This window comes from Capricornis sumatraensis, chromosome 10 (genome assembly GCF_032405125.1).
Source record: "Capricornis sumatraensis isolate serow.1 chromosome 10, serow.2, whole genome shotgun sequence".
NCBI classification, from domain to species: domain Eukaryota; kingdom Metazoa; phylum Chordata; class Mammalia; order Artiodactyla; family Bovidae; genus Capricornis; species Capricornis sumatraensis.
In genome coordinates this window covers 56,044,333-56,058,016 of record NC_091078.1, presented here as the reverse complement: position 1 = coordinate 56,058,016, position 13,684 = coordinate 56,044,333, and the positions used below count along the sequence as shown (strand labels likewise).

The window sequence follows — 13,684 nt, the reverse complement described above, 5'->3', positions numbered from 1 at the left end:
TACCAACATAAAGTCCACTTTTTGTTTATAATGAGCTGAATTACAGTATAACCTTTAGAGGAAATTATTAGACTTTTTTTTTTTTTTTTGCTCCAGAGAAGGGACCAACATATACATGCATTTTAGGCTGTGCCAAGAGGCAAAATTAAGGATATTACATAGGTACTTAGACAACCATTCAGGAAAAAAAAAAAATCACTGCGGCTCATAGGCTATAAAACAGAGTGCTGGCCAAGTTTACCAACTAACGCTCTAGAGAATCCTGTGCTTATGTTATAAGGCGCACAGCATGACTTGGTATACATAGGCATAGCCTATATGGGGGCTTCCCTGGTGGATCAGTGGTAAAGAATCCTCTTGCCAATGCAGGAGATGCAGGGTTTGTCCCTGGATCAGCAAGACCCCCAGAGAAGGAAATGGCAACCCACTCCAGTATTCTTGCCTGGGAAATCCCATGGACAGAGGAGCCTGGCGGGCTACAGTCCACGGGGTTGCAAAAGAGCTGGACACAACTTAGTGACTAAATTAACAACAAGGAGCTTATATACATGTGTATCAAATCCAAATCATTAGTTATATACCTTTAATATGTATAATTTTTATTAAAATGTGTGGATAAATAAAAATAATTACTGGGAGAAGAGTTTTATTTAATTACAAGCAGCAGTGGAAGACTTTAAAAATAAAGTCAATCTTTTCACTTCTGTATAGTTACTAAAATAAACTGCGAAGGAATAAACGTAAGGAGGACATAACCAGTAATTCAGACATCACATTAGGTGCTAAACGGATTCAAAGTTTTCAAGAGAAAGGGGGTCCATAATAAATTGATTATATCTATGAAAAAACAGGTTAATAAGCAAATTAATAAAATAGGCAATATTCCAGGGGAAAGACCTGGGAGCCAGTCTTCTAACTTGGGTGCAGAGAGATTCTTTGATCTGATGAAAGCCAAGACACGGGCTGTTGCTCAGCCAGCTTTGAGAGCCAACAATCTGGAATACTTGAGGACCACACTTAGAACTGTTTTCTAGGATCAGTCACTCAGAAGTAGCTATTTAAATACAATCTGTGATGTGCTAAATATAAAGAACTATCTCTTCATTAAAAAAAGGGTCTAATTTTTTGTTAAGAAACTCTGCCTCATCTGCTTGAAAGAGTTGATAACTAGAGCAGTTATTGGTTCAAGGGCAAAACAACACAAAACAACACTAATGTCAGCAACAGAGAGAAGGTGTTACACAGACAGAAAATCAGGCTGTTATATACCAGGCAGGCAGACATCTGCTGCTGTGGGTTCCTTCATTAAGGTAAATGCCTCCAGGCATTTCTACTGGACACTCTTTCCTAAATGCAGTTCGCAATGAATGTGAGGGCTTGCCAGGCGGCCCAGTGGTAAAAGAATCTGCCTGGCAATGCAGGGAATTCAGGAAACACAGTTCGATCCCTGATTGGGAAGATCCCCTGGAGGAGGAAAGGTAATCCAATCTAACATTTTTGCTGGAGAATTCCATGGACAGAGGAGTCTAACAGGCTACAGTCCATGGGGTCGCAAAGAGTTGGCCATGACTCAGTAGACAGCACACATAACGAATGTGAAGGCAGCGGGCAGGCACTTCTTCAAACACAACGCCATAATCCAAATGCTCAAAATCTATTCGGATTCTTCCCAGTTACGGTGAATTAGTGACATTTTACTAAGTAGTGTATTTTATTGTTCAACCTTCAAAGTCCACCTAAAAATTTATAGATTCACCAAAAGGAAAAGAGAAGAAAAATTTTAAGACCAATCAGGAATATCTAAATATGGGAAATTAGAAGGGTTTAAGGAGTTTTTATCCTTTTCTTAGGTTTGATAAGAAATAAGAAAAAAGAAACAATAAATAAGAAAAAAGTTCTTAACTAGAGAGGCATACTGAACGATTTATTGGGAAATGGCATGATGTATGGGATTTGCTTTAAAATAATTCAGGGGAAAATAAGGAGGGAAAGAGGAAGAAATAGATGAAACAAAATTGGCTAATAACTGTTCGGGCTGCTTCTGGAAAATTTCCATAGGAAAAAGTGTTTAAAAAAATAAGAACATATCAATGTATACATTTTGAAACAAAACAAAAAACTATTTAATGCTAGTGTACTCAAATAAATTAAATTCTGATTTTAAAATAGCTACTGTATTAGCTGTTAGTCACAAGCCTGAGACAGTGGGTCCCCATGCGCTGCACTCACGCTGGTCAGATCTGGGATGCTCACATCATCCACGTCAGAGACGACGCTCCCCCTACGATTGGAGCGACTAAAATAATCAGCGGCAGAAACCTTTCAGTTAGAAAAAATGAGATGCTTTAAAATTAAGAAGAGAGAGAACAAAACGATAACATTGTCATATGAGGGGAAACCTTCTTTTTTCTTTTTGTTGTGTGATAAAGTATCAAGAAATGAAATGAGGGAAGTGCTGTGATTACCCACTCAAGAAGGTAAGAAAGAAATGTAAAGGGCTCCAAAATGACTTCACAGCTCCCTAAAATAAACTCTTCTTAATTTTAGTCAGAGTTCTGTGCTACAGAGATCACCATCTACTGCCTGAAGAGGAGCATCACCCTCATAACGAGGGATTCTAGGATAGCATTTACCTAAAGCCTCCACTATATTCCACAAATGTATAATGCATTATAGCTATTGACTCTGCTAAGCACATATATGCGGAATGCAGAACCACCTGCAGAGTATTTATTGTGCCTTTTACCCAGTTTCCTCTTTTTCATATTTCTCAGGACCAGGAACTGTACAACAGAACAATGAAGGAACTACAGTGGCCTCTTTCTGGTTCCCTAAACACAACAGTCTCTTCCCACCTTAGCTGTTGGCACTGGCCTAAGAACTCTCAGCTCAAAAGTCACCTCCCTTGGAGACGCCTTCTCTGATCACCCCATCCCGAAGGGACACACACTCCACTCAATGTCCTCTATCATATCACCTGCTTTTTCTCTTCACCGTCTCTGGGTTTACTTTCTCTTTTTGTTCCTTCCTTTACCAGTTTTTCCCCCCTATTTCTTTCATTAGGATGTAAGCTCCATGAAGTCAGCAATCTGGCCTGTGTAGCATTATTCCCAGCCATTAACACAGTGCCTCATATATAACTGGTACTCACTCCATAAGCATTTGTTGAATTAAAAAACAATGAACATTCTTTTCTTTTTATTGAGGATAATTGCTTTAATCAATGAACATTCATTACCTCACTCATCAGCTACTGCTTACCTCAGTTCTGATTTTCTTGCTCAAAAACTCTTCTCTTCCAGAAAGGAATCTGGAAGCCCATGCACACAGCTGCCTTCTTTAAGGCTTACAAATATGAAGTTTTATGAAGAGCTGAGATGATCATGCAATAGTATTCTTGTTTACAGTAACAGTAATGCAACTTAAATTTACATATAATACTATAAAGGTACCCACTATCTCAGAATTTTGATAGTTCATTTACGTCATATATTAAGCCTCCCTACAAAGATAGTGATTACATGCTCATTAAATAGGTAAAAATAATGAGTAAAGGAACCACTATTAACACAACTAACAGGTGGGAGCAGCGGTCCAAGCCCTGCCCTTTCCACCCCACCACTTGCCAGGGTGTTTTCTGGTGTCGGGGACTGTTCTCTCCTCTTCAGCCGTGATGATGAGCATTATCTGGCTTGCCAAGGAACCAAAACTGTCTTAGTTCAATCACTGTATTTCTGGCAACAAAGCTCACAAACTCTTGCTGTTACCCTTTTCTATGAAAAACTTGGGTTCACAATCTTTCACAAAACATGACTCAAAGTAAATGGCCTTCTAATTTCTTAAAGGAATTATAGCCTCTATAGCCTCTCAGTTATTGGGCTCTCTTTTTTTCTTTTAGCTCTAAGCTGACACACCATTCTCAAAGTAATTTTCAAATCAATTCTTAATAAAGCAAAAATGTCATCAGCTCTCTGTAAAATTGCTTGTTTCATAAAAAAACCTGAAATCATATAATTTATATTCTAACATAGCTATTTCTTACCTTTACAATTGTAATTCTAGTTGAATTCTAAGACAGTATTTTTAAATTTTGCCATCAGCAACTCAAAAAATTCACAGGTCTTAAAAGACATATAAACAATAGTTAAATACATAGTGAAGAAAACTACTAATTAATGGCAGCATGATTTGTAATCCATAGTAATGAGTTTTAAAGAATGTGGAAACATTAATCTTGTTTGAAAATTTTTTTGTTTTTGGTGAACTGTGCATATGCATGCATGTGCATAAAACAGCAACAAAGAATAAAAAGTGAAAATCTGTCAAGTACATAATGACTAGCACATAAGAGGTGTCATTAGGAAAGTTTACACAGCCCACTGAGAAAATGTATTCTCAGGAATACATTTCTGAAGGTAAATTATTCATATAAACTAAATTTGAAGAAAATGCTCATTTCAGCAAGTGCAAATTTCAGTTTGCAATAGATTTCATGTGATCACACAGTGTTGCAATTTTAAAACTTATTAGATGTGTTTGCATGCAAAACATGCTCACCACGCTGTCCCTTCGCCCACGGCTGGCGCAACCAGAAGACGCAATGCTTGCAGTGTCATCGTCGATGAACTATGGATATTAAAAGTAGATAATGACAAAGATGCCCTTTCACTATAGGTATATGGTCTTCCCGTGACCATAAGGACAAGAAGGCAGGCTTTGGGAAACACGCAAATGCTCTCTATGAGTATTGATTGCAACTAGCACCACTACTGTGCGCCATTAAACCAAAAAGCTGTTTTGAGGCATAATGAATAATCACCAAAAACCAAAAGATAGTTCGCAAAAGCACAAAGATTAAAATAGTGTTTACCTTTTAAGTTGAATGAAAGAAAAAGGGGGGCAAAGCATGACTCTACTAGCCAAAACCTGCTAGGGACCTCATGCTTTTTAAACCTCTAGGCCCTCTGGGACCCACTTATTACAATGAATTATAATCTTATAATTCATTAAGTCAATAAATACACTGTCTTTCAGTTTGAGAGAGGAAAAAAATCATCTTCTCAAATGAAATAATATGTCAAACACAGAACTTCCTACACCGAGGACACTGAAATGACGATCCCTGCTGTCCCTCACTCACTCCTGCGCAGCACATCTCCATGTGTCCCTCACGCTACTGCGCGGTCCCCTCCTCCGTCAGCAGCAGTGGGACGCACCTGCAGTGTGCAGGCTGCCTCCATTCTGACTTCACCAAGGAGCCATTCTGGCATCACTGGGGGAATAACTCTGAGTCCCAACTTGCAAATGAAATAACATGTAGGCAGCACACAAGGACAAGATTCTACACTTTCCCTGAAAACATTACCATAATCTTTTTTTTTTGGGCAAGGGACCATCACAGTTGGGACACTAAAAATGACATCAGGCTCAAGAATTGCCAAGTGGAATTTTATTACCAGGTGGGTTAAATATAAACTTCCTCCTGTGAAAGAGCATTTATCTCCTTAAACATCCCTTTAATAACTTTTTGTTAACTGTAAGAGTGGAGTCCTTGATAAATGTCACTTGGAAATGGCAGGGAAAATGAGTCAAACTTATACATAGAGAAAAGTCCATATAACTTGTCTGCTCTACTCTACAAAGTAACCTATGCTGACCTTTAAGAAACTGCTTAATAATTTCTCCAATTTTAACACCATCAAGAATAACAAGGTGGTTCCTAAGAAAGTCATAATTTGCTATTAAAAATAGTAATTAGTACAGTCTTTTTGGTGGGTAATATGGTAATATATAAATGTACATACTCTTTGGTTCCCATCATTTCATGATTAGCAATTTACCATGCAGATCTATCTACTAAGTACACAAAAATATATTTGTATAAGCATGTTCATTGTACAAGTATCTGTTGTAGCAAAAATCTGACAACCTAAAAGCTCATCAAAACGGGAGCAGTTTTTCAAATCGACAGCCCAGGCACTAACAGAATGATGATACATTGCCATTAAAAAAAAATGTGCTGACATAAAACTAATCTCCAAGAGGCACTCAGTGGAAATAGAAAGGGACATGACTTATTTTTGAAAATCTTTTAAATGTCCCCCCAAAAAAGAATAAAATAAATCTTTATATACTAATTTGAAAAGATACTGTGAGTAAAGAAAACAAGTTAAGCATCATTATGTACATGAGTCACTTGCATACTGTTCAAACACAGGACCCTCGTACAGACATAAAATATCTCTGAAAAGTTATACACAAACAGAGGTTGCATTCGGGGGACAGAAACAGGAGAAAAGGGCCAGAGGACTTTTACTTTGTACTTTCCTTAAGCTAATATTACATTTATAAATTTAAAACAAGTGTTAATACTCTAGAAAGACTGGGTAATTAGAATCATCCCAGTTTCGTGTTTTATGTAGCAATTTTTTAAAAGTTGATATATTTTTTCTCTCACTCCACTGATCGAAGGGCTAGGAAGCAAGTGGAATGGTTCAATGTATAAAGGAGAGATGAAAAGGAGAAAGAAAAAGGACAGGGCAGCTAACTCATACCCTGCATTACCACCACTGGGGGAAAAAAAGAATTTCCAAATGACAGTTACAAAAAAAAAATTCTAATGGCACTAGATTCAGACTCATTTAAGAATTATGTGCTAAGTCACATTCATACAGAAACCACCAATTCAGACAAATTAGTTCTTGAGTTTGTGTACTGAAGGAAAATGGCAATCCATGCACAAAAGGGTGAAACACACCACACCCTCGATATTCTGAACTGTGAGTACAGATTAATGAACCAATCAGAAGTGTCTACAGAACATGCAAAGAGACCAGGCAGCTCACCACAGGACTGCTTCGGGATGAACTCGTTCTTGATGAGTGAAAACTGTATTCAGATGGCTATAAAGTTTCCAAGAAGACAGGTTTTACAATGACGATCAGCTCCTTTTCCCGCTGGGAATACATCCGTGCCCCTGGACCTGACTCAGCCTGGTTCCCAGGTGAAAGTAACTGTTACTTCCCCGGCTGGAGGCCTACTGCACTCCTACCCTCATGACCCAGCAGCCCACAGCAAGAGCAAGGAGAGAAGAAGGGGGTGCCCCGAGAAGCGCTATTCTCATCCTCTCCCTGAGGGACTGATGAGCCAGAAAAGAGGTTTCTCTGCTCGTACAGCCTTCACACTTAAGCCTCAGTTTGCAGCAGGCACTTTCTCACAGCCTGGGGGAGAGTCACAGTTGACAAGCTGATGGGTCTCACAGCTTGGAGAGTTATTACAGGTCAGATTAAATGGCTTTTTCTTTCTAAGTAAACTGTGCCCACCTACACCTCGCCCTCCTCACCACCTCCCCCTGCTTGGACTTACAGTTCGAGAACTGTAAGGGTTATATAATCCACCATTATACAATGACACCTGAAGAACAAAGGAAATGCCATTTAGCCATTCAGCGTCAAAGTTATTTTCAAAGTGATATAACTTCTTCAAAGTACTCAGTTCCAAAAAAGCTGAAGAATAGTGTTTAAGTGCACAGCCTCCCGAGGTGATAAGACTCATTTATGTCTGCATAAATTCCTGCATCAGCCTCAGTAAAGCTTCAGGCTCACACTTTATTTCAAACAGCACCACTGGTTACAGCATAGCCTTTCATCATCATGTTATGAAATTAGGAGAACATTTACCAATTTATTCTCTCAAAAGAGGGAAGAAAACAGGTAAGAAAGTGAGGTACAGAAAGCTTTGCCCAGTGTCACGATAAAATTAAGCACAAAGCCTCAGGTTCCTGGTCACTAGAAGAGGCCACAACAAAACAGCCTGAAAGCAACCAACTCACCATCGCACATTACACAGAGCTATTGTTTTGGCTTTCGAGTCAGCTGGCTTCATTAGAGCCGAGTATTGATGTGGCCAAGGCCACAGCTGTTCCCCTCCAAAAATACGACATCCCATGCCTAGGCAGCCATCTCATACAAGTATGCAAGTGGAGTGGAACCCATGCAAATCCACCTCCTCTAGGAAGCCAATTCTAGGCAAGGGCCCACAACAGCCAGCAGTATCTACCACTGTGAGGAGAACACGCTCATTTTTACTCCCCGAAAGTTTTGTACTATAAGCACAGGCAGCACATTTTGCGGTACACACAGCACCGAAGCCACGTGTCCTTGGCTATTTTGGAGGAAAGATGTCAAGCTAGAGTCAGCATCATGACAATGGCTCCTCCAAGAGTACATACATTGGGAGTGGGAAATACAAACCAGACTGGCGCTTCTCAGCAGACCAGAATTTACAGTGGAGGAGGCCTATGGAGAAAGTGCACGATTTAACCCGAAGGAAAGGAACCGGCAGCTCTGAAGGCACCACACTCTGCAGGAAGTACTAACCCTGTAGCTCTTGGATGTCGCCAGAGGGTCGCTGTACAGGGAGGAAGACTGCTAAGAAACGAAAACAAAACACAAGCAAGAAAAGAAAGGGAGAACTGGTCTCACAATCATGAAAGCAGAAAGCTTATGCTTATTTTATATTCCATAATTCATCAGTAATTCCTAAGTGTTTAAGGCAGTTAAGTGACACACAAACTGAGAAAAACTTAACCATTAGAAATCTCTTTAACTATCAATTTTAAGGGATCAGAAAGAAAAACACTTGGAATGGTTTTCTATAAATGTGTTTTAAGTCCCACTGGTCTTTGAACATTAATGTCAGGCGATAAGAGGGCCACCTAGAAAATGCTCTGGGGACAAGGGCCACGGCACAGGGAGCGTGGCAAACCGTGACCACGTCGCAGTAGTTACCAGCAGCTCCTGTGACAGCGAATGGGCTTATCCTGATTACCGGGGAGCCAGGTAATGAGCTCTGAGTTATTGCTATAAACACTCTTTTCCAAGTGGATTAGAAAACCTATATTTCAGAGTGAGCCATGGGCAAAGTGCCTTAGTTTAATTAGATAAATTATACTGGTCACAGTGAATCCATGCATTAAACAAGGCACAGCATTATTTTAAAAGGAATTAAATCTTTTTCCTGATGTCATCTCAGTACACTTTCAGTTCTTTTTCATTAAGCCCAATCAGACATGGAAAATAAGACTAAATCATGTATGCAGGTTTTGACAACTGAATTATTTTAAATGCACTGCGTGCCATATATTTAATATGTTCTAAATGTACGGCATGCCAAATGCCTTGAAAGAACAAGAGATTCTCACATTACATAATTACGTTCTTCTCATCACGTATTTTTTTGGTCGTGCTGCTCAGCTTGTGGGATCTTAGTTCCCCAACCAGGGACTGAACTCAGGCCCTGGCAGTGGAACGCTGAGCCCTAACCACTGGACCACCAGGGAATTCCCTCTCATCACACTTATAGCTTATATTTCCACATGTACACTTTTAGTAAAAGCACACACACCGTGATATGTATTGATGCCTACAACTTCTTTTGAAATGTGCCCTTCCCAAAAAGATGGACTGATGGAAACACAGTGGGACAGTCAGACAGATAATTACACGATAAAGGAAATACAGTAAAAATGTTAATTGTTGAATCTGAGTATAGGTATGTGGGTGGTTACTATATAATTCTTTGAACTTTTTTGTAAATGTAAATATTTTTCACTTAAAAAATTGGAAAAAAATGGTACTTATTAATAAATGTTGTAAATGTAAATATTTTTCACTTAAAAAATTGGAAAAAAATGGTACTCATTAATAAGTGTGGTGATTCAATAGTTACCATCATTTAAAGAAACACTCACACAGACAATGTGAATTCAGTTATCACAAACCTGTACAAACACAGCCATTCACAGATTAGTCCTAACTAGTCAAAATGCAAAACAGGGGATTAGAAATGTGTTAAAGTTGGATAAAACAAATAAAGCCAAAAAATCTTGTGACAAACCCGAGAACAGTAGGCAGAGGTGGGTTTGCTATGTCTAAGACTGCTATAGTTTCTTTGGTCAAAGTAGAGGCCACTCTGCAAAAAGCAAAATCAAACACGTTTTTCTTAGGTTAAATGCTGTTAACCTAACAATAATGACAAAATTGGATATTCCCAAATTCCTTCTCTAAAACAATGATTTTAAAGATCTGAATTATATTAAGTCAAAGTCAAAATAACAGCGATTTCAAGTCTCTCAAAAAAGACTAATATTAAAGGTTAACTTTCCAAACCAAATCATTGCTATTTTTTTTTTACTTTAAAAAGAATATAAACCCTCAGATAAAATAGAAAGGAAATAGGAAGTGAATTATTCTCATGTCACACTTAGGAATGTCCTTGAAAAACCCAGGATGAATGGATAATTACCACTTTTATAATCTATTTGGAAACATTACAGAAATCATTAAAGCTATTTTTTTTTCAAAACTCCTAATTCCATTGTTTGTTCAAACAAACTGATCAAATTAAATTACCACAGAAAGAGTGTGAGCAGTAAATATGGTTTGGTCTACAGCAGGTTCTTCTTCAATATACGAAGGGAAGCAATTACATTATTGTGATTGCTTGAGGGGGGAAAGAAATCATCTAAACAATGTCAGCCATCTTTTCTGCTCAAGGTTAAGGAAGCCCAGGCAATCTCTTACTGAACGACGGCTCCTCCACTGTTGACACTGCAATAGGGGACAGCCCTCCTCCCATTGCAACCTTGCCCTGCCCGACCTGCCTGCACCACACCCTCTGAGAGACACCATGACTCACTTCTCCCCAGAGCTCCCAATACTCCACCTGCCAGGGCCTCTCACTAATGTCCTCCCGTTTCATCCTCGCCTCCTTCCTCATTTCTACCAGCCAAGGGTTCCCACCCCTCTCTCCACCTCACCAATGGTCAGAGCCCTACCCTAGGGAGCCCTGAGTTAGCAAGGAGCTTGGGCTGCACTTCCTCGGCCAGTGCTGCTACAACTCAACAGGGAAGAGGTGCTCCCAGCACCCCAAATGGGCACTGTAGACATTTTTTTTTTTTCTCCACAGCAATGCCATTTAGCAGGTTGGCTGGAATGGAGAGCACTATTAGTCCTACAGTTTAATTACACTACAGGTTGAAGAATTTTCTGCAAGACAGCATGGGAATTTTGCCATCATAAACTTTGTTGTTTCTACCAGAACATTAATTTCAAGTTCCTCAAATCTATAAAAAACAATCATTCAGAATGATAGCTACATGTGAGTTTGGTACTGCCTATAATACCACAACTGTGCTTAGTCGTTCAGTCGTGTCCGATTCTTTGGAATCCCATGGACTGTAGCACACCAGGCTTCTCTGCTCAGAGGGATTCTCCAGGCAAGAATACTGGAGTGGGCTGCCATGCCCTCCTCTAGGGGATCTTCCCAACCCAGGGATCGAATCCAGGTCTCCCGCATTGCAGGCAGATTCCATCTGAGCCACCAGGGAAGCCCAACATCACAACTAAATCAACTCAAATATCCAAAATAAGTTATAAGAATCTCACTAAACCTATTAAGGTACAGTCCTCCAAAGGGCAATTCATAGATGAAAATACAGTATTAATGAACTGAGTGTGACACTTTCCTAACTCTAGCCACCAGGGTTAGCATACGTTAGTGAAGTGAAAGTCGCTCAGTCATTTCTGACTCTTTGTGACCCCATGGACTGGGGCCTGCCAGGCTCCTCTGTCCATGGAATTCTCCAGGCAAGAATACTGGTGTGGGTATCCTATCTTTTCTCCAGGGGATCTTGCCGACCGAGGGACCGAACCAGAGTCTCCTGCGTTGCAGGTGGATTCTTTACCAGCTGAGATACCAGGGAAGCCCATCATATGTTAACTTGATATTAAATCTTGTACATGAACACAAAATTATTTTTAAATAAGGCTCTGGTAAGTCATGTTTCAGTACATTATCAGGTTTCAATAATGCCTGAAGAGCACACCAATGCAGTCATAATTCTTAATTTCCCTGAAAGGATCAGTGAATTTTACAACCACACAAAATACGGTGATATGAGACACAACAGAACTAACCAGTGGGTCTTTATGAGAACCAGAAGATCTCTTCTTCATTCCGTAAGAGTGACTGTAAGAATGATTCTGGAAGTAAATATTGATGTTAACTTTAAAGATCATATAGTGAAGTCTTAAGATAATTTAATAAAGTGCGTCTTAAAATCATACGTGGAAACAGGCCCACATGAGACACAGTAGTCTACACGCATGCTCTCCATTTCCCTCCTGCTAGTGGGAAACAGGCTCAGGCACACAGCCTGCCACACACCAGCATCCCCTCAGCCCCCCGTGCCACCCAGCTCAGTGTGGAGCCAACTGAAAGCTGAATTAGGGCTCAGAACCAGCAGGCTCTAAGTGGGGGCCTTCACACCACACCTCATTTGAGTCTCCGCTTCTTTAAAAAAGTATGAGTGACAAGAGAGGCCACTTCCTTTTGCAGTCCTCCTTACTTAAAGGCCAAAGAGCAATCCTGTGCATCCACCAAAGCACGATGAGGACAGAAAATGTAACACTGCGCTGCCCGAGACAGTCCTCCTAACCCGAGTTACTGGTCCCACGGCAGGCGCCGCTCAGCGGAGAGCAGCCTACACAGTGTGGCCCGTCTCAAGCAGCAGCAGTATCATTAGATAATAACCGGACATCCTTGGATGTAACTTCTAGGAGTCAGAGCCAAGTGCATGTGAGGACAGCAATACTACTAAACAGGACAACTGGCAGATAAGAAGTCCAGTGTGGATACGCACCTTTGGTCTGAAAGGAGGAGATGCAGCTAGAAGGGGCCTAGCTATCAACAGCCTGCTCTACACACATCACCTGAAACATGCACAGCTAGATCCTGAATCAGTGATTACAAATTCATTTTCCTTTTTTTTTTAAAGTGCATATCTTTCTTTTAGACATTATTACTCTGAACATAAGAGCTGTGGCAACGTATGGATACATTAACCCAAGAAAAACACACTACAAGTAAACTTCCTTGGCCAAAATGACATGCCATCAAAAATAAACCAAATGAAGCAAAAATGAGTGGACGGAACTGATGTTTCAGTTGTCACCTGAATCCTTTCACACCTGCTGGCTTGTGACACAGAACATAAAACATAGCAGGTGTAGTTGTAAAACATGCTGCTGTAGTTCAGTACATCTCAAAACACCGCTGGAAACATGTCTTCCAGGGCAATGAGTATGTGTCAGCTGGGTGACTCATCATTTTAAGAAAAGATACTACTACCAATCTTAGTCCTGAATAGGAAAGCAAAAAATTTTTATATGATCCTGAGATCCTACAAGGCAAAGCTATTCAAGTGCTAAATCATGCCACAACTGCACACTAGAATTTGCCGTTAGTCATATATTTCCCCCAAACATCACAACAGACCCGTGAAAAAGTTAGACATCATCTAGGATTAGCATCACCAATTGTTTATAAAGTGTAACTAAATTTAACACAAAGTCATGCAATACATACTAATGATGAAAGTCTTGATGATCTATCCTTAAGAGCATCATACTGGATTTCAGGAAAAGGTGAAAGTTGGTTGTATTCCCAAAATCAGAAATACAAAGGCGGGGGGAAGCAACATTCATAAAATTATGAAAAATCCAGCACTACTTTAAAATCCCCAAATTATTAAACATAACAGCTGTGACATGTGAATTAATACTCTCCCCCTCACTCTTTCCTAGTATAGGTTATTGCTAAACTATATGTACAGGAAAAACTT

General features: G+C 39.9%; 1 protein-coding gene across 1 annotated transcript in view; it reads right to left on the bottom strand.

Moving 5' to 3' along the window:
• LRRFIP2 (LRR binding FLII interacting protein 2) overlaps positions 1–13,684 on the bottom strand; it is a 108,688-nt gene that overhangs the window by 40,200 nt on the left and 54,804 nt on the right. The window contains exons 7-15 of the mRNA XM_068981625.1: positions 13,429–13,470; positions 11,979–12,044; positions 9,898–9,972; positions 8,379–8,429; positions 8,253–8,297; positions 7,366–7,413; positions 6,846–6,902; positions 4,558–4,626; positions 2,230–2,319 (exon numbers count right to left, since the gene is read on the bottom strand). Coding sequence (XP_068837726.1) covers positions 2,230–2,319; positions 4,558–4,626; positions 6,846–6,902; positions 7,366–7,413; positions 8,253–8,297; positions 8,379–8,429; positions 9,898–9,972; positions 11,979–12,044; positions 13,429–13,470 — 543 coding nt within the window. The remainder of the gene's footprint in view (positions 1–2,229; positions 2,320–4,557; positions 4,627–6,845; positions 6,903–7,365; positions 7,414–8,252; positions 8,298–8,378; positions 8,430–9,897; positions 9,973–11,978; positions 12,045–13,428; positions 13,471–13,684) is intronic.